Below are 18448 nucleotides of genomic sequence, written 5' to 3'. Positions count from 1 at the left end.
CCTTCCATCTGCAGAAGAACCACCTGAATGGTGGTGGTTTGGTGTGAGAAGTATTAGGTTCCTGAGAGCAATAACACAAGGAAAGAGCAGTCTCCACCTACTCAACATACCTGGATTTTGGGTCTTTGCATCCTAAATCTTTTTCCTTATGTAACAAAAACAAGTTATGTTTTTTCTTGGCACAGCTGGCCCAGTCATGTTCAAGTGGCTGTGTCTTTAACAAACAGGTTCCCTGGCTTGTAACTTCTGAAACTTTATTATTGATGATGGCACAGGACACAGAAAGGGCACAACTAGCTTTCCAGTGCCCTGGCTAAGTTTGAAGAAAGATAGTCAGGGAGAAAAAAAAACCTGTTTTGGGGCATTGGAACCAAAGCATCATGATATTTAATACAGTAAATATATTTTTTTAAAAGGTAGATATTAACAAGACCAAAATGATTGTGATAACAGCATTATACATGATTATCATGATGCCTAACCTTAATACCATCTTTTAGACAAATCCTCTCACATCATCACCTCCCTGATTTCATGCCATTGACGTGAGAAAGGAAACTCTGTGCTGCTTCCAAGTTACGCTGGAGCACTATGAATCATTGTCTTATGCTGGACTTGGGTTACCCTTAGATCACCCACCCACCTAAGGGCTCCTGAGATGGGTTCAGGATCCAAGGAGGCAGGTCCATCACCTCCCAGACTTACTGCCACACCCAGCACACAGCCTGCTCCCGTGGGGATCTCACACCCCCCAGGGAAAGCAGTAGCAAACACTGCCTTGCCCTGCCTGGACGGAGAAGAGCAGCCCCCAGCCCATCAGGGCTGCTCTGCATGAAGTCTGTTTACTCTGGATTTCAACAAAGAACAAAACTTTGGCTGCAGTCCTCCTTGGCCAGACACCAGCTGGCCATGGATAGCCGTGCTCCCAAAGGCTGGGTGCTGTCAGGTTTCTCACTAGGGGTGAGTGCCATGAGAATGGGCTGCCCCAAGGAGTGACTTGGAGCTGGGGGTGCCATCTGTGACTCAGCTGCCCCTCTGCCCCCAGATCCTGAAAGATCTGCCTGCCTTGCCGAACCTTTGCAAATGCCTCTCATGGAGTCGTGCTAGAAATAGTAGAATTAAGGACCAATTGTGAAAAATAGAAGTTTAAAATTGCCTGCCATGGTGCTCTCAGGCATAAAATGATGAGGACACGCACAAAGCAAATGCGGTGGTGCCCTCCTCAAGCCACAACCTCAAGTGAGCTGACAGTGGTCTGCAGTTGGCTGCCCAGGCTGTCAGAACAGAGCTACACACAAAGCAATGAGAGTTTGTGTAAATGATCCCTTTCCCAGAGCTATGATTTCCAGCATTCATCCCTCCAGCCAGGCTTTTTTTTCCTCCTCAGTTACTCCAAGGAGGAGAGGGCTGAAAACAGGAAACTTTCCAAATGGATAGCAAGGGCTGACATTGCTGCTTTGTGTGACCCAGGAGAAATGTCCAAAGCACATCCTTAGCTTCTCAGCAGCTAGAAACCCAAAAGTGGAGAGCCTGGAAACTTTTGACTTTTGGGGGAAACATCAAAGGGGCTTTGGAAAGATGAGGGAGGCTGGGAAGGAAGAGTTCCCTCCGCTTCTCATTCTTGTTGCATCTGTCAAATCCTGCAGTACTTTTCCCTCAGAGGAATGCAAGAATCAAACCCAAAACACACAGGAAGAAACAACCCACGGTCATGGTTTGCATGGACACAATTAATGCAAAAGCCTTTGAGCAGGGCTGTGCACATCTCATCGGGTTTAATCCAAAGCCCTGTGAATCCGATGGCAAGCCTCCCAAGAATTTCAAAGGATTTGGGATCAAAGCATTATATCTTTGACTCTCAAAGTTGGGAATGTTGGAGGGTGTCAGCGCTGAAGCCAGCCCTGCATAGTTCCATCCTCATTGCCATGTCAGCTGTCTGGTGAAGCACCTCATCTAATGCCATCATCCAGGCTCCCCCAGTGGGTGAAGGAGCAGAAAGCCGCTTTGGAACACCCCTTCAGCCCAGGATGAACAACTGGCAAGCTAAAGTGAAGTGAGATGACTTCAGCATTTCATAGGAGCACTTGGCACCTCAGAGGGTTTGGCATCCCTTTTGGGCAGCAGCATCTCCCAAGCTGCTTTGCACTGCAGCCTTCCAAGTTGTTGATGTCAATCAAGCAAACCAGTCAAAACTGATTTCCGTGGGTGTCAGGGGAAGGAAATTCCCTAAAGATCCTTCGAAAATAATCTACTTCCCCATTTAGCACATGCATGTGATGTAACTGTACAGGCTGACGTAGCACCTTCCACAAATGAGCTGGAACTTTAAGTGAGAAATATGCAAGTGGAGATGAAAAAAAAGTACCAAAATTTTTTAATCTTGCCATTCAAACTGCTAAAAATCAGACAGGAGGAAAGAGAGATTTTCCACTGAGTTGCATGTATCCCAGTATACACATTTTAGCTACACACGCTGACTTCATATTATTTGGCTAAATATGGGTCTTGTAGGTTGCTACAAGAAAAAGTTCCTAATGTTCTTTCCTGGAATAATCAAGGCAAGGTCATAAAATGATCTTTAAGGCAAATTCCTTCCTTTGATTTGAGCCACAGGATAGGAATCATGTTTAGGCACGGATCAGCAAAGACATCTGGAATGCAGTTTTATATGTCAACATACACCATGAGGAACAGTGTGTACAGAACTCCAGACTGACAAGAGGATCCCAAAAGTGCTGTTTGCATTAAGCATTCTGTTAATTAAGTGCAGCAGCTCCAGGCTGGCCCATTCCAGGGGCCTCTGCAATATGTCATGTTGTGTCTTTCATAAATCACTTATTTGCCCCACAAATCCAGGTATTCATTATTCTACCACATCTGAGCTGATGCTAGTCCAGAAATAATGACAATGAGACTTATGGGTGACAAAGTAACCTCAGTGGAATATTAACACCTGCATTTTTAATTCCCATGGCCTCATGGAAAGCAGTAAACTTTCTCAGCTGATGGATCAAAAATAGGGATTTCACTCAGAAGAACTAAGGGCTGTTCAATTTTTAAGTTCAACAACACAAGAATATCACCCTTTTACCAAGGGCAGACCAGAGCTTCAGTGAGCTGTGGAATTTCACTGTTTTAGCAAGCAGTAAATTTCAGCTCTGGTACATAGGGATCCATTTAGCATTCCTGGTACCTTCCTCAGCCACATTTTATGGTCATGACACTTCCAACTGACATATAATGTAAGCTTACATGGCATAAATATTTCTGCAACTGGCAGTGCTGCAGTGTTTATTCCCAGGGTGCTTAGATACCTCAATAAGGATTATATGAGCTTTTTTTATTATAACTTTTTTTTCTTATAGTCTGCTCCTGTCTTTTAAAACACCCCACATGTCATGTCAGTTATTACAACAAAACCTCATGGTTTTTGAGAGTCACTGGGGCAATGGGTTTCTGCAGAGAAACTGCTTCTCCATAACCAGACCAGAGAGATTATTACCAAAAAAAAAAAAAATTAAAAATACTTAAAGCTTTAAATATGCTCAAAAAGCGTGCAAAAGCTCAATCATTCATCGATTCACTGAAATGCAAGGGTCTAGAAAGGCATACATACCTTCAGTCACAATGGTTGGGGCCGCTAACAAAATGAGTCTTTGGGCCACTCCAACAATGTTGGGCAGTAATAATTCTTGAAGAGCATCAAGGTTACGGATATCCAGGGCAGTATAGGCGAAGCTTCCATCAGTAGCAATCTGCTGCAGCTCTGCACTGTCAGCATTCAGGACCCCAATGCTAAACGAAAATATACCAGCTTGCTTCACCGCTAACAAGCCCTCTCGGATATCATCACTAGACTCTCCACCACTTATCAGCACTAAAATCTGAGGCACCGCTTCCTCTATCCTGCTGCCTCCCGCCTGGGTGAAGAGGTTCTCCACCACGAACTCCAGTGCCGCACCGGTGTTCGCTTCCTCGCCCCCGCGGAATCCGAGTGCCTTCACGGCATCCAGGACATCCGCTTTTGTGGAGTAGCTGTTCAAAGAGAACTCGGTTCTGGGTTGTTCACTATACTGCACCACCCCAATGTGTATGTGCTGAGCTCCAACTCTGAGGGTTTCAATCAAATTTACAAGGAAATCGCGTATGGCTGGAAAATTGACACCTCCGATGTTGTTTGATCCGTCAATAAGGAAAATTAGGTCAGCGGACTCTTGAGCTTTAAAAAAAAGAAATGCAAAAGGTGAAAGCATTAAAATGGGTGATTACATGCAGTTGTAACAGTGTTCTGACATGTTTCTTGGAAAACCAGTGAGAAACACGAAAATGAGAAAACAAAACAACGTGATCACTGAGGAGGTGACTTTTGCCTCTTAGTTCTGCATTCTGATTGAATATGAGCTCTCAGGCCCTTCCCAGTAGCATCCACAACCCATCAAGGGAGGGATTGAGTGGACACAACACGAGCCAGCAGCTGTGGTAACATGGGGTCAGCATTATTGACATGCAAGGAGAAAAATCCTCAGCAAAATACAGTTTTTGGAATCTAGGTACATTCTGTCAGTGGCCTGTACTGTCCAGATATTTAGACAGAGCCAAAAGAAAAAGGTGGACTTTGGTTGCAATTCGCGGTGAAGGTAGAGGGTGAGGTGGTTTTCATCATTGCTGCCTTCTATTTCTTGGGAGGAAAAAAGCCAGCATTTACTGAATGCAGGGAAAGTTTCAGCTTCTCTGTCAGAATTCTGCTCTTTTGCTGGTTAAACACAGAAGCTGAATATATGGGCTTCTCCCACCATGAATAAATATTATTTAAAACACATTTGTTAGAAAAAATCAAAAAGGTTTTAGTTATTTTTCCTTGACTGTAACTCCTCAAACAACTGCCAGCATCCACCTGAAGTTATGTCTCTAGCAGGCCGACCCACACAGTTCTCAACCCAGGCCACACAAAAATTGTGTCACTTTAAACATTTTGCACAAAGATGGGTTGATTATTGCCAGAGGGGTCTGGTCTGTACTTTTCATATGGATTCTGGGTATTCAATCAAGGAATGCAGAATCAGGTTAAAATAGGGTGATGAAATCAGTCATGACAAAATTATCCAACTCTAGTTGTTGTGACCATACCCAGACGATCACAAGCATTTGCTGACAATATACACACACCAAACAAAGCTTGCACATGGCATAAACCTGGTGTTGAGGGGTAGTATTTTTGAGACTTACCAAAGCAGACCCAAAATGGTGTCTGCTCTTACTCCTTTTGCTCAACTAATGTTACTATCAACATCATCAAGAGCTGTGTGCATGCAAAAAAGAGGGGGGGAAGGGAAACCCCGAAGCATGCTTGGATGTTCCCATGTTGTTACTCTCCACTCATATTAAGAACTCAAATTTCAGACTATTTGCAAATGACTGATAAGCAACACTTGGAAATCTCTCTGTCAGCTCTCAGCTTTGGAAAGCCAAAGGTGAAACCAGCAGCAAAGTGGCGTGTGGTTGAGCAAGGCCAGGAATAAACCCGAGATCTTTGCTATTAACCAGCACTGCCAGTAAATTATTAATGTATTGCCAATTTAGTTGTTTTTCTGGTACATGTTTTCATAAACCAGGAGCTTCAGATAATGCTGCAATTCCAGTGACAAAGGAGAAGGTCTCCAAGTCACCATTGCTCCCCTGGACCAACTCAATGGCTAGTGTTGGCTCAGAGGAAATCACCAGGGTTCAGAATTTCAAGGAGCTCCAGGATTTATTTTTCCATGGAGGCAAAATTTAGGGGTGCTTAGGCTTGGTTTGACTGAGCCATTATCAGTTGGGATGTACATGTTACACTTCACTGTAAAAATGAAAGGGAAACCTCACAGTGCTTTTACCCAGTGATGCTTTAGACAATCCTGGATGTCTTTTGGAGGAACAAGATTCCAGGCACTAATGGGTTGCTCCCATGGAAGAGAAAGTAGATATGAAACAGATGTGTTGGATAATTTGTCATCACTGTAAAAAAAAACCCTTGTACTTCAGTGCACATTTATGGAACAAGCTGGTGTGGAGAACAAATAAAAGCATGCTGGTTACACAACTAAGCAAGGAGGGTCAGATGAGACAGACAGGTCAGATCTAACAAATTCTTCAGGGCAAACTCGGGGCTGACAGTTGTACTTACGTGAGTCAGCTCCAGGGACTGCCACAGACCAACAGTTTTGTTTCTCTTTACTAGAACCACTACAGGATTGGGGCTTTTTTACACTTTCATTTCATTTTAGGGCTCATTTCTAACATAGCATCAATGGCAATTTTAGACATTTTAATGCCACATGTAGTAATCAGCTGAATAAATGACTTCTTAAACTCTTATGCAGATACTTGTAGCATGTTTTGCACACTGTTATTGTCCAAGGTATAGGACCTGTAACATCTTATCACCCATGTAAGTCACACAGGGACAACACTACAACAGTAGGATTAACTTAAATTTGTGTTATAGGATGGGAAGGAAATGCTTGCAAAAAATATCTTTAAGCAGAAACAAACTTGAAAATGCACGATATACACAAAATAGGAATTTGGCTTTAAAGCTTTTAAGGGAATGTCTGTGATTCCAGAAGTTTCCATTCAATGGGGTTACCTGCTGGCATGGCCCAGAGGAGGACAGCCAGCTTCCAGAGACCAATTTCCCAATTGATTTCAACAGGGAATTTCACTGGGGTCCTTCACAGCTAAGATGCCCAACAGCCACCGAAGTGCTGTCAGCAGGTTGGGTGTAACATTCATTTTCCACCAATATTGGTGTCATTTCCTTAGCACTGGCGAGCCTTTTGTTGTGTTTGTGGGGCAGCTACTCCCCTGTGGCTTTCCTGTGACCTGGATATTTGCCCTGTCAAGCACTTTGCACGACAAAAAACACACATGAGCGCGGCCTCTCGGTGTTGCTTGGTGTCATGCAGTGATGGAGAGCACCCAGTGGGACCGGCGTGAGGGTTAATCAGGCAAGACAACACAGGGGGATTAATGTCACACTGCCTCATCACACTGCTGTGGCCTTACGTCGCCCCACAAGCTCTCGACCTTCAGATGGAGTCTCAGGAATAAAAAGAAAGGTTTGATCCCCAGGACTTCTGTTTTGAGAAACAACAAAGCTGCTCAGAAGGCTCTTGCCATGCTGGAATTTCATAAACAGAGAAGGGATGGAGGAAGATTGGTTTGGGGTTTTTTTTTCAGGGAAATTGGGCCCTGTGTTGCAGTCAGTGCAGGTCTGTTGAAGCCAACGTGGTTTGCAGGGAGGTTTCAGTTATGGGAAGGGTCCAGTGCTCCAGCAGGTGGAAGCCATGGGCTTGTAGAGAAGACTTTTCAACCACACACCTTCTCCAGGTGCATGAGAAGTTAAGGGACAGCTCAGGGGTGGGCTTTCAGCAGAGAAATTCCCCACCCAGCTTCTTTTGCTGTCTTCAGCCAAGAATGTGACTTTCTGGAATGGCACACTGCCCAAGACTGTGACACTCTGGAATGCCACACTGCACATCTCTCTGTTTCCCCACCTTGTTCTATAGGGACATCCATCATGGTGTCCCCACAACAAACTGCGACCTTCTCAGTCTCCAGAGGATTTTCTGTAGTCAGGGTCACCATCAGGTCTGGTGTGTTCACCCCCCCTTTTCCCCCCTTGGGAGTAAACAGGACGTGGCAATTTGCTAACTCTGCAGAGCTCCCTACGCTTAAATTTCCATGACACATGTGCCAAAAGATGGCCACAAGGTGCCACTGCCCATTCAAGGATTCCTGCCCTGACTCCTGGCAGCCCTGGCTCAGTCTGCAAGCAGCCCCTCAGCAGCTGCAAACACGGGGCCACATGCTTCAAACCTTTATTTTTAAACCTCTGAACGTCCATCTCAGTCTTGCCCCTACAGAGTGGCAATGCCAAACAGCGCAGCGCCAGCAGATACCACCACTCAGCCATTACCTGTGATGTCTTTAACCAGTCCTTTGGCTCCAGCCTTTTCTGGAGTCACGGAGGAGCGGACACTCGCCACTAAGTCCCCAACTATGCCGTGGAGAGTGGTAAAGTTCTCCAGGTTGAAGCGGTGCGTATCGAGGGGTCCGCTCACTATTTCCTGCAACTCCCCTTCCACTGGCTCCTGAACGCCGACCGCAAACAGGTTTACACGGGCCGAGTTAAGGAGAGATGAGGGCAGAGCCACATCATCCCGGGGCTGTCCATCTGTTAGCACTACAATAACCTGGGGCACGCCTTCACTGGCTCTGCTTCCCGCAGCTTTAGTGAGGTGCTTCTCGATTAGGTACTCTAATCCTTTTCCAGGCTCGGCGCCTCCCCCCACATAAGTCATGTTGGCAATATGGGACAGGACGTCCTGGGTGGAGGGGAAGGTATTTAACTGGAACTCTGTGTGGGGGTTTCCGCTGAACTGGACCAGGGCAAAGCGAAAATCATTTCCTCCCACATCTAAAGCCTTTACAACGTCATACAGAAACTCTCGAACGAGTTGGAAGTGTTCCTTCCCAATGCTCCAGGAGGAATCCACTAGAAATATTATATCAGCCACGGCAATGGTTTTGACAGCTTTAAAAAAACAGATGGGGGTTTAGGATTTTCTATCGGTCAGCATAAGCATGCCTCCTCCTCCTACTCCTCCTCCTCCTCCTCACCCAAAACAACCAACAGCCTCCTTGGCATGGTAAAAGTGAAGCTCAGCTTCCCCTTATCGCCCGCAGCAAAATGAGAAGCGCTGGAGAACAACCACGCAGCCACCAGAGCCCCACAGGTGCTGGGGGACAGCATGCCACCTGCCCTGCCCAGAGAGGGGGAGCCGAGGTGCTCCTGCCCTCCTACACCCTTGCCCATGGGTTTGGACACCAGCCCTGAGCCAGACAGAGACACTGGGAGCTTCACCTGTTAATTCAGCTCATTCAGCTTCTAGCTGCCTGTGTCTCTTGCATGGTTTTTGCTGGCTCCATGGTAGTGCTCAAGGAAGGAAGGACAGCTTGGTTTAAGCAGCCTGGGTGCTGGCATGAGTTTTCTGCATTTTTCCTGCCGTCACACTTGGTGACAGCAGGTCTGGTCCCAAAGGCACCAGCACCACCTCTTTAAACAGCCTTTCTGCAGGTCAGTGGCAGTGCTCTTCTCACTGCCAAAAGCTCCTCCTACACATGCAGGGAGGGCAGAACAGCTCTGCCCAGGAGAAGGCCCTCTCAGGACCACCCTGAGTGCAGGTCCCACACCCTAGTGCCCTGCAGAGCATCCTCCATGGCACCAGCCAGTGTCATGCTCAGGGAGGCACCATGAGTGCTGGCCAAGGCCCATGTCCCAAGGACCCTCAGCGAGGCGGGAGCTGAGGAGCAGAACACATCCATCCACAACATTCCGTGGACATGCATATCAAACACCAAACAGTGCCAATGAGGGCCAAAGTCAGGTGAAACAGCCCGGGCTTACCTGCTTGCTGCTGGGCACCAACCGAGCCAAAGCCTGAGAGCAGGAGGCTAAACATTGCCACGAGGGGCAAATGTCGATGTTTCCTCATTTTGCTCTTTTATGAGTTTTCCTTTTATTCTCTTTTGTTTCAAAGCACCTGATGTGAGACCTAAGGGAGGAAAACAGGGAGAGTGAGAAATAGCAGCAGTGCTGGCCAGGCCAAGATGAGGCACGAGGTACAAAAGCCAAACCACATGGGTTCACAAGGCTTGTGGTACTTTGGCATTTTTGTTGCTGGACAGAGTGACAATTCACATAATTGACCTTTAATCACCTCTGTGGAATGAGATGATTTTTTTTCACCTGTGCTGCCCCAGGCAATATGTAATATATAGGAAAATGCTTAGGTTTCTCTACCAAAATACACAGCGGTCCTCCCACCTGCCCTCCCCACCCAAGGACGACCAGCTGATACATCTTTGCCAACACCCTTTTGCTGTTGCCTTTTCTCACTTTATTTCTTCCAAACACCACAATAATTGCCCTGAACATGCCCCCTTGCCTCAGCTCACCTTTTCAGCTGTCCCAAATATACAAATGGAAATTTAAGCACTCTAGACCCAAGTGAGCCACATGATCTGGCTGCACAGCAAAAAGCCCTTGGACTCCCCCAGGCTCAGAGCCCCGATTGTGGAATAGCCTGCACTGGGCTGATCATATTTTGGAAAGGCACCAAGAATAATATTTTATCTGCTGGAGCCAAAAATATAATTTAAGCAAGTTTCTTATCTGTGATCCACCTGGCAAGCCTTCTAAAACTACGTCTCCGCCATGAAGGCTGTGTTTCTGTTGTCATAGAGATGACCAATTTATTATTTAAGTCTTCATTTCCAAGCCTACAGAGCAGAAACCAGCAAGGCTTGCTTAACTGGGAAAATATCCTCCCAAATGGGAACACAGTTATTTAATACCTTTCATTCCCCAAAGGGGATCAATTACTCAAATCAGCCAAAAGTCACTCCAATACATCAAACTGTTAACCAGGCCATCATAAAAGCAAAAAAAAAGGTGATTCAATTTTCTTATTACCATCCTTGCCAATTCCATCAATCCAGACAGTTACAACCAAAACAAGAACCTAAGAGAGCTAAGGGGAAGACTAACTAATTTTTGAGGAAAACTGTGGTAATTACACTGATGGTTATTGCTGGCATGGCTGGAAACAGAACCAAGAACCGGGAATATGGGAAAATCTGGACATAGGGAGCTAATCCCATTTCTGCTGTAGAGACACTCCTCAGGGATATCAGAGGGCAGTTCTGTGGAAAGGAGGGGACAACTTCCACCTGGCTTCCTGAAATACAAATCCAATATGATCCTGACACATCCTCCGGCTCCCTGTGTGTCAAGGCTGGCCTGGGGTCTGATCTTTCTTGGGAGAAGAGATTTGCAGCATTTGGTCTTTCCTGTGCTCCAGGTGGAATTTATGAATATCCTATAGCATGAGTCTGGGAAAAGCACTCCTCTGCCTTTTCCCCTAACATTACTACTACTACTACTACTACTACTACTACTACTACTACTACTACTACTACTACTAATAATAATAATAATAATAATAATAAATGGGGAGACATTGAACAGGCCCCCAGAGCCAGCACACAATGTTAATCAAGACATGGCAAAGTCTTCCCTTTTATTGGCAACCCCTCAATTTGTAGAGGCAGCTGCTGCAGCCCAGAGGTATCATTGTCATTCCTAAAGAGATTAAACCACCACCTTTGTGAGCTGGCCCCCATCCATCCCCTTGGCTGTTCCAGTGCAAGCCAAACCTCCCAGTGCCTCCAGCAGGAGCAAACCTGCTCAGATGGATTGTGTCCCTGGTGGGCATCTTGCTCCCAGAAAAAATAGCTTCAGCCAAAGGAGGCATGGAGAGGGTTTGTCCCCTGAGCACACAAATACAGAAGGGTCTGTAGGTCCTTTGTTTCTGCAAAAAGCACCAAGCTCATGACAACCACCCACCCAACCCCATGGGAGAGTCTTCCCTCTGGGAAGAAATTTATGGAAGAGCCGCAAGTTTTTGAGTGGGATTCGCTTTGCAGCATGCTTTAGGATTGTACAGAAACCTAGAAGAGCCTAAAGTGCTGGACAATGCTCTCAGGCATAGGGTGGGCTTGTTGGGGTGTCCTGTGCAGGGCCAGGAGGTGGATTTTCATGATCCTTGTGGCTTCCTTCTAGCTCAGGATATTCCATGGTTCTCTGATTCAAGATGTGCGTGTCTCAAATCCTCATAGCTGTGGAGCCAACCAAGGATTGCTGGCGATAACAACCAAGGATTGTTGGCATTAACCCACCCTGGGAAAGAGAAGGATGTGGCTGGAGAAGAGGCCACATGGAGGCAGGGCAGCATTTTGTGGGACAAACATCCTTATTCTGGCTAGGGGAGATAAGCACAGCACAGGGATGGTGTTGAGAAACAGGAAGACCTCTGGAGCCTCTTGACCCATTTCAAGAAAGGTCTAGGAAAAACTTGTTAGCTAATTTGCATAGAAAGTGAGAAACTTTTCTCCAGGGAGGGGAAAATGTAGCTATTAAAGATACAGCCATGAAGCCCAGGTGCATCTGTGCCCCTACATACCCCACCAGTTGGATCAATGCTGGAGTCAGGAATGGTGATCTCTCTTTCTCCCTGCCTCTCTGTCTCTTTAATCCATCACCCTCCCTCTCTTCCCTTTCACTCTGTCCTTTATCCAAAAGCCACTGCCACGTGCTTATACTGAGATCAGGGAGATCAGCAACTAACACACAAAATTCCATGCCAAGTGTGTAATTTGTTAATAAAACTTTGTAAGCTTTTGCAGGCCCTCTCACTTCTGTCTTTTCTTTCAACCATGAGCCTCTACAAACCTTGGGAGCCCCCTTCCCCTTAAAGGTGGGATGCCATAGAGTGAAAAGGCTGCTAGCACTGAATGAAAAACATGAAATAAAATGCATGCTAAAGAAAACAGCCCAGTAAAGTAATGTGTGCTGTAAAACTGCTCATATTTCTTTCCCAAAATGCAGGAAGTTATGTTATCATCCTGTTTATTAGCTGCTGGCAGCCAATCCCTCTTCAGACACAACAGCTGGGGATGAGCAGAGCATCAAGATAAACCAGTGAAAATTGATGTCTTGCTGGCTAAAAAGTGACAGGACTGAAGCAAACATTTGGGGGCTTTTTTGGTTTTAACGTTGAGCAGCTGCTCAGAGCCTGTTTACAGCCACAAGATGTAGCCAAAGGGAAAAGTGAAACTCCCTGAGGCTGTGGAATCTCCCCTGCCCACAGGATCACCCATGAACTCCCACAGCAGTGGGAAGCTGAGATTTTCCACAGAATTTCTTAGGTTGCAAAAGACCTCCAAGACCCAGTCCAACCTAGGGACTGATTCCCACCTTGTCACCCAGCCCAGAGCACTGAGTGCCACATCCAGGTGTTCCTTGGACACCTCCAGGGATGGAGACTCCACCACTCCCTGGGCAGCCCATTTCAGCTCATTCCCCATTTTATCTTTCAGGAGGCCTCCAGATCTATCTCCAGCTTTCTCCGTGACCTCCATCACGGTATTTATAGATCTGTGCAAGCAGGGGGACATGTCCATCAACAAGAAATGAGTTTGAGCATCACACAAAACCATCCCAAAGTCATAGGAGCCAGGATTAGTCATCAGAAGGAAAAAGGCAGCAAAGTCTTGCAGGAAGAGGTGATGGATGTCTCTTAGAGACTGACAACTTAAGGAAAAGAGGAGCCTTTAAGAAGAGCAGCATTTTCTCTTATAGCCCCCTCTCCATGGAATCATTAGCTAATGATTCCATGGAGAGGATGGAATGGGCAAGGAGATGATTTTCCTGTAGAAGAAGAAGATGCAGCAAGGACAGCAACTTTTTTTGTAAAGGTGGGGGGTAATTTTTTGTAATGTAGTGGGGGTTGGGTGGGGGTAATTTATTTTTCTTTTCTTGGATGGGGGAGTTCACCCAAAACTCTACTCAGCTCTGTTTTGACGGAGCAAAGTCTCTGGCTCAGCAAGAAAAGTGGGTTTAACACAATGAATAATGTGATTTTTATTGCTTGGCTTGCCTCAGTGAGGCACAAGAAATAATTTCCGTTGCTCAATGTGTTCTTGCTTTGTGTCCCAAATTACCACCGCTCACAGAAGCTGGAGGTGGCACCAGCTTTCAGGGTATGGATGATAAAACCAGAGACGTGAAATCATTTTAATACTTGGTTATGGTAACTATTTGTTTTGCAACTTTATTCTCTGGCATTGTTGAGTATTCAATAATGTATTTTCAACAAGGCAATTTAATTGTGGATTTATTTCATTTTTTAAATGAAAAGTTCCTTGCAGACCTGTGAGGTGAAAGCTCTGGTGAAGCTTTTGCTATATGCATTTCAAGCTGGAAAAATATGCTGAAAAACCTGACTCCTTTAGGAAAGGAAAGAGTTTTCCTGAATTAAGTTAGCACCAAAGCCTGGGAAGCCAATTTCTTCATGATTCATGTGCTAAAAGATTAACTCCTGTAGCCTTCAATAATCTGAAAGTTTTATGTCTGTCTAGAGTTTATATAGTCTGTGCTGACCTCTTAATATTACAGTATTTCATCAGAAGCAATACATCTGTTCCTAATACTGCTCTCAAAAAGCAATCATTTCTACCTCCGACACAATGAAGTGATTTCCTTAAATATTTTCCCCAGCAGCTATTTTTTGCATATATTGCATACTTCTCTGCACATAAAATTTGACATTTTACATATTTTTTTTTTTCCTTTGAGGGGATGTTTTAAATTCACTTTCTAAGCTGTTGTTTGCTTGTGTGTGTTGGGGTGGTTTATTTTCACTAGTGTGTAGTTAAAATAGAATAGATGGGATAATGGGAAGAAATTCTTCCCTCTGAGGGTGGTGAGGCCCTGGCACAGAGTGCCCAGAGAAGCTGTGGCTGCCCCATCCCTGAAAGTGTTGAAGGGAGATAGAACAAAATGGTTTTTAACATCCCTTCCAACCCAAACCATTTTGTGATTGCATTTATGACATTTGTTCCCATAATCTCCCTGTTCCTGTGACACATTCCTGCTGGAAAGCTGAGCAGCCTCAGGGAAGGAGCAGAGCATGGCAAGCATGGCAGGCAGAGCCATGACTGGCACATTTTCTGGGGACAAATGGCCCGGATTTAGGCTTGTCCTTGTGCAGCTTTCCCAGCTGGCATGCACAGGGACCTTTGGGATGCCTCACTGCCCCAGATCACAGGATATCTGGTCCAGTTTTCCTGCCCAGCCATGCCGCATCCACAAAAAATATATTGACTAAAATCCTGAGAAGCTATTGCAGCCCTTAAATTCCCTTGTGCATGTGGGTGGATCGTGCTTTTCTCGTGGGAAAAAGAGGTGCATTTGCAGCTGGGTCCCAACAGCTTTTCTGAAAGGGGGACAGGGAGAGCAAAGCATCATCCCCCAGCTGGTGCAGGATGCTCTGAGCATCCTCTAGAGCCCTCCAGAAGTCTCTCATGGGGATGTCAGAGCCAAAACAAAGAGGCTTCTGCCTTCACCTGCATTTGCTTTGTGGGGATTTTCCCTTGTCCATCATCACCCTGTTTCCCAACCAAACTGCTCAGCCTCAAATTCCCTTGGCTTGGCAGCTCTCTGCTGTATCCACAGCCATGGGGGGCAGCAGCTGCAAGCCCTGCCAGTGGCTTGGAAGTGGACACCAGGCACCCAGAACAACTAAATTTTTTTGCATCCCCAGCAGTGGGGATTGCAATCATGGCTGTGGAGTGAGCAGCTGGGACTACTGGGAGAAGCAGCTCCCAAAATCCTGATGTGGAGCCAGGGAGCTGCAGATTGCCCTCTGGAGGTGAGGCATGCTCCTCTCTCGCCTGGATGAATTCCCCCTCAAATATCCCTGAGCTGGGGAAACCGTTAGCTAAAAGCCACTCCCAGCATGATTCTGAGGTTGAATGCCATGATTTTTTCCATGCAAAAAAAAAAAAAAGCTTGGTCACCTTTTCAAGGGACAGAAGTGTCCCATGCCTGGCCACCCCTTCATCACAGAACACTATTCTGCCTGGTTCCACAGCCTTTGGGAGAAGCAAAGCTAGTTCTAGAAACTTAGGATGAGCTGAACAGGACAGATCCTGGATTTGTTAATGTCTCCTGGTGGAGACATTAAGATTTGTCTCAGCTCTTTTGAAGTGTAAATGTTGCTGCCAAGTGCTACTGGGAAGGTGAGGCTCGAGGGGTTGAGGGCTACCCCTGATAAAGTTTATTCCTACAAAGGCAGAACTGAACATTAAAAAAAAAAAAAAAAAAAAAAAAAAAGAGGACAGAAAAGATGGAAAAAATCTCCCTGCTTTTGCAAACCACTGGAGCTCTGATTTTTGAAAACCAGTGTTCAGCAAAGCAATAGAGTTAAGGTGCTTCCATATCCTACCCAGGCAAGTTCCCTGGGTGCTACAATTTAAGATGAATCACATATTCATTGCTGTCCTTCTAAAGCATGCTGTTTGCTTAAAATCTAGTTGTTTTCTCCATCCAAAGACTGAGACCAAAATAGAGTCGTTAATAAGAGGAAAGGGAGTATTTGCTAAAAAAAAAAAAAAGAAGAGGAAACACCCTCAAAGATCAATGACTCTTTATGTATAGTAACCGGAGCCTCCCGGAGCCTCTCCACCCAAACAAATCGGCTCCTTAATGTGGAACACAGATCACTTAAAAAGGTGGAAAAAGTGATGGGCATGTGGAGGGCTAAGGCTGGCTGTGATTCACGGCCGGGAGCAGGCACGCAATGCCACCCGGCGCCGTGCACGCCCAGCACGGGGCAGGCTCGCCCCTCTGCTGGAAATCCAGTGGGGAACACAATCCAAGGCTGGCAAGGCTGTGCAGTTACCACAGCTTGTACTGATGGAAGGAATAAGATGTTCCCTCCTGTTCCTGGACAGGCACGTAGCAAAAGTAGAAGAGGAACATTATTTTTTTTTAATTCTTTTCCCCCTCCTTGACATGTGTGAATAAAGCTGGTTTAGCTCACCCTGAAATCAGGGAACTGGAAGTTACTGAGTTTGAATGGAAAATCGTAGAGATGTTTGAAAAACCAGAAAGGGGACTGGGCAGGGTGCTGGAAACTGGAGAGGGAATGAATGAACCATGAGCACGCAGCCCTGCACTCCTGTCTTAAACATTGTCACAGCCCTGGTCATGGCCAACCTCTCTGCAAAGACAGAGAAAGTTTGGGGATGAAAAGCCTGTTTGCCTGAGCTCTGGCTGAAGGGATGGTGCCAGGGAGAAGTGGAGTTGAGTCTCTCCTCTGCCACCACTGCATTCTTACATGACCTTGGAGGAATTCTCCAGCTCCCTGCAACAGCCTTATTCGGGAGGCATCTCTCTACAAACCTCCTAAACCGGGTATTTGTGCCCCAGAACAAATATAATATATATCACTATATAAGCACTATAATTACCCAACGACAAATACTGATTCTTTTTTCCCTAAACCAGCAAGAAATGGGGCAAAGCCAGAATTTTGAAAAACTCAGGAAGGATTCCTCCCCCAAGGGCGCGCATGAATCATCACAGCAACCAGAAACAAGCTGAGAGTTTCCCATTGCACTCACTGGAACCAGAGGGGCTTTGGCTACCCCCATTCCATCCAATTTTGGCCCTTTTGCTTGGTCAGGAAACCAGTTTGGCCACAAGCATTTCTCACCCCAGCTCTGCTTGGGAAGGGAGGGCTTTGCTGAGCCCAGTGGCATGGTGGCAGGGTGTCTCCAGATTAGTCATAGCCGCCCCCTCAGCAAGTCCCAGGAGGCTGAGGGCAACTGGGGCTGGGGGAGGAAAGGGCTGGGGAAAGGCAGGAGGGAGAGCAGAGGGAGCTGTGGAGAGGGACAGTACCTCCATGCATGGCTGGAGAGCCCTTTCCCTTAGGGGAAAAGCTGTTGTTTGGCTAATTTCCCTCTCTGTGGATGACCACAAGAGGATGAGGATTATCCTTGGAGCCATATGCTGGCCCACCCCAGAGCAGTGTCTGGCAGCAGGACCTGAGCTGAGCCCCTCTGCTGGGTTCAACCCACCTCAACTTGGGGCATGAGGAGTGAGGGCAGCTGTCCAACACCTCCCAGCCCTGGGAGCAGGAAAGGGACACTGAGATACCCCCTCAGCACATTCCCTGCAAGGTTCCACTGATGCTCCCACCTCCCTGTGCTGATACATCTTCCCAAACCACCACATGCCCCCACTGCTTCCCGTGTCATCCTGCTCCCGTCCCATCACACTGCTGCTGCACAAAGTCCAAGGCATCTAATCCAAAACCCACGCTGAGTTACCAGGGGAAATACACTGGTCTGTGCTTTTGAATGGGTTTCGTTTTCCTGCAGTGGTGGGGACAGGAGTGCTCCCACACACCTGCGGCGCATCAGCTCCGGGAGGAGCTCACGGGCTGAGCAAGCCGGCAGCATCGCTCCGCTTTTTTAAGAGTGATGCAAACATGGGGATGGCTGAAAAAACCCCAAATACTACCACCCCACCAAGGAGAAGAACCATGCCTTAGCAGCTGCCGAGCTTCGGCTGAGGGCTCCCACACGGAAAGCAGCACTTACCCCTGAGTGAACCTCCAGAAGAGCTGCTTACTCCAGGATTTTCCGCTCGGAAGCGCCTCTCACCCTTGCTTCATGGCGTGCGGTGCTGCTCAGCCTTCCCGGTCCCCTCTGGCCGTGCTCGGTGGGGTGCAGGCGAGGCAACGGCGGGGCACCGGCGGGACGAGGGCGCTTGGTGGGACGCTGGTCCCTGCGCGAAGGCTGCCGTGGGTCTGAGCGCGGCCGGAGGAGGCAGCTGGCTCGGGAATGCCGGGGGGCCGGGCGAGCCGGCGTCGCAAATGGGATCCAGATGGTTGGTGCTGGCGTTCCCGGGGCTGAGGTCAGAGCTGCTCATCACACACACAAAGTCACCCCCCCTCTCTTCGGGGGACGCCTCCGCGCTCTGTGGCTTCCCCCTCTC

General features: G+C 47.0%; 1 protein-coding gene across 1 annotated transcript in view; it reads right to left on the bottom strand.

The window, feature by feature from the left end:
- The window catches only part of COL6A3 (collagen type VI alpha 3 chain), a 57556-nt gene extending 39430 nt beyond the window's left edge, over positions 1 to 18126 (bottom strand). The window contains exons 1-4 of the mRNA XM_084208863.1: positions 18052 to 18126; positions 9449 to 9596; positions 7958 to 8575; positions 3617 to 4219 (exon numbers count right to left, since the gene is read on the bottom strand). Of these exons, the coding sequence (XP_084064989.1) occupies positions 3617 to 4219; positions 7958 to 8575; positions 9449 to 9536 (1309 nt within the window). The 5' untranslated portion in view covers positions 9537 to 9596; positions 18052 to 18126. The remainder of the gene's footprint in view (positions 1 to 3616; positions 4220 to 7957; positions 8576 to 9448; positions 9597 to 18051) is intronic.
- Between the last annotated feature and the right edge of the window lie 322 nt (positions 18127 to 18448).

This window comes from Fringilla coelebs, assembly GCF_963513975.1.
Source record: "Fringilla coelebs genome assembly, chromosome: 7".
In the NCBI taxonomy this organism is placed as follows: Eukaryota; Metazoa; Chordata; class Aves; order Passeriformes; family Fringillidae; genus Fringilla; species Fringilla coelebs.
The sequence above is the reverse complement of the archived record's forward strand: the minus strand, read 5'-3'. Positions and strand labels throughout refer to the sequence as shown.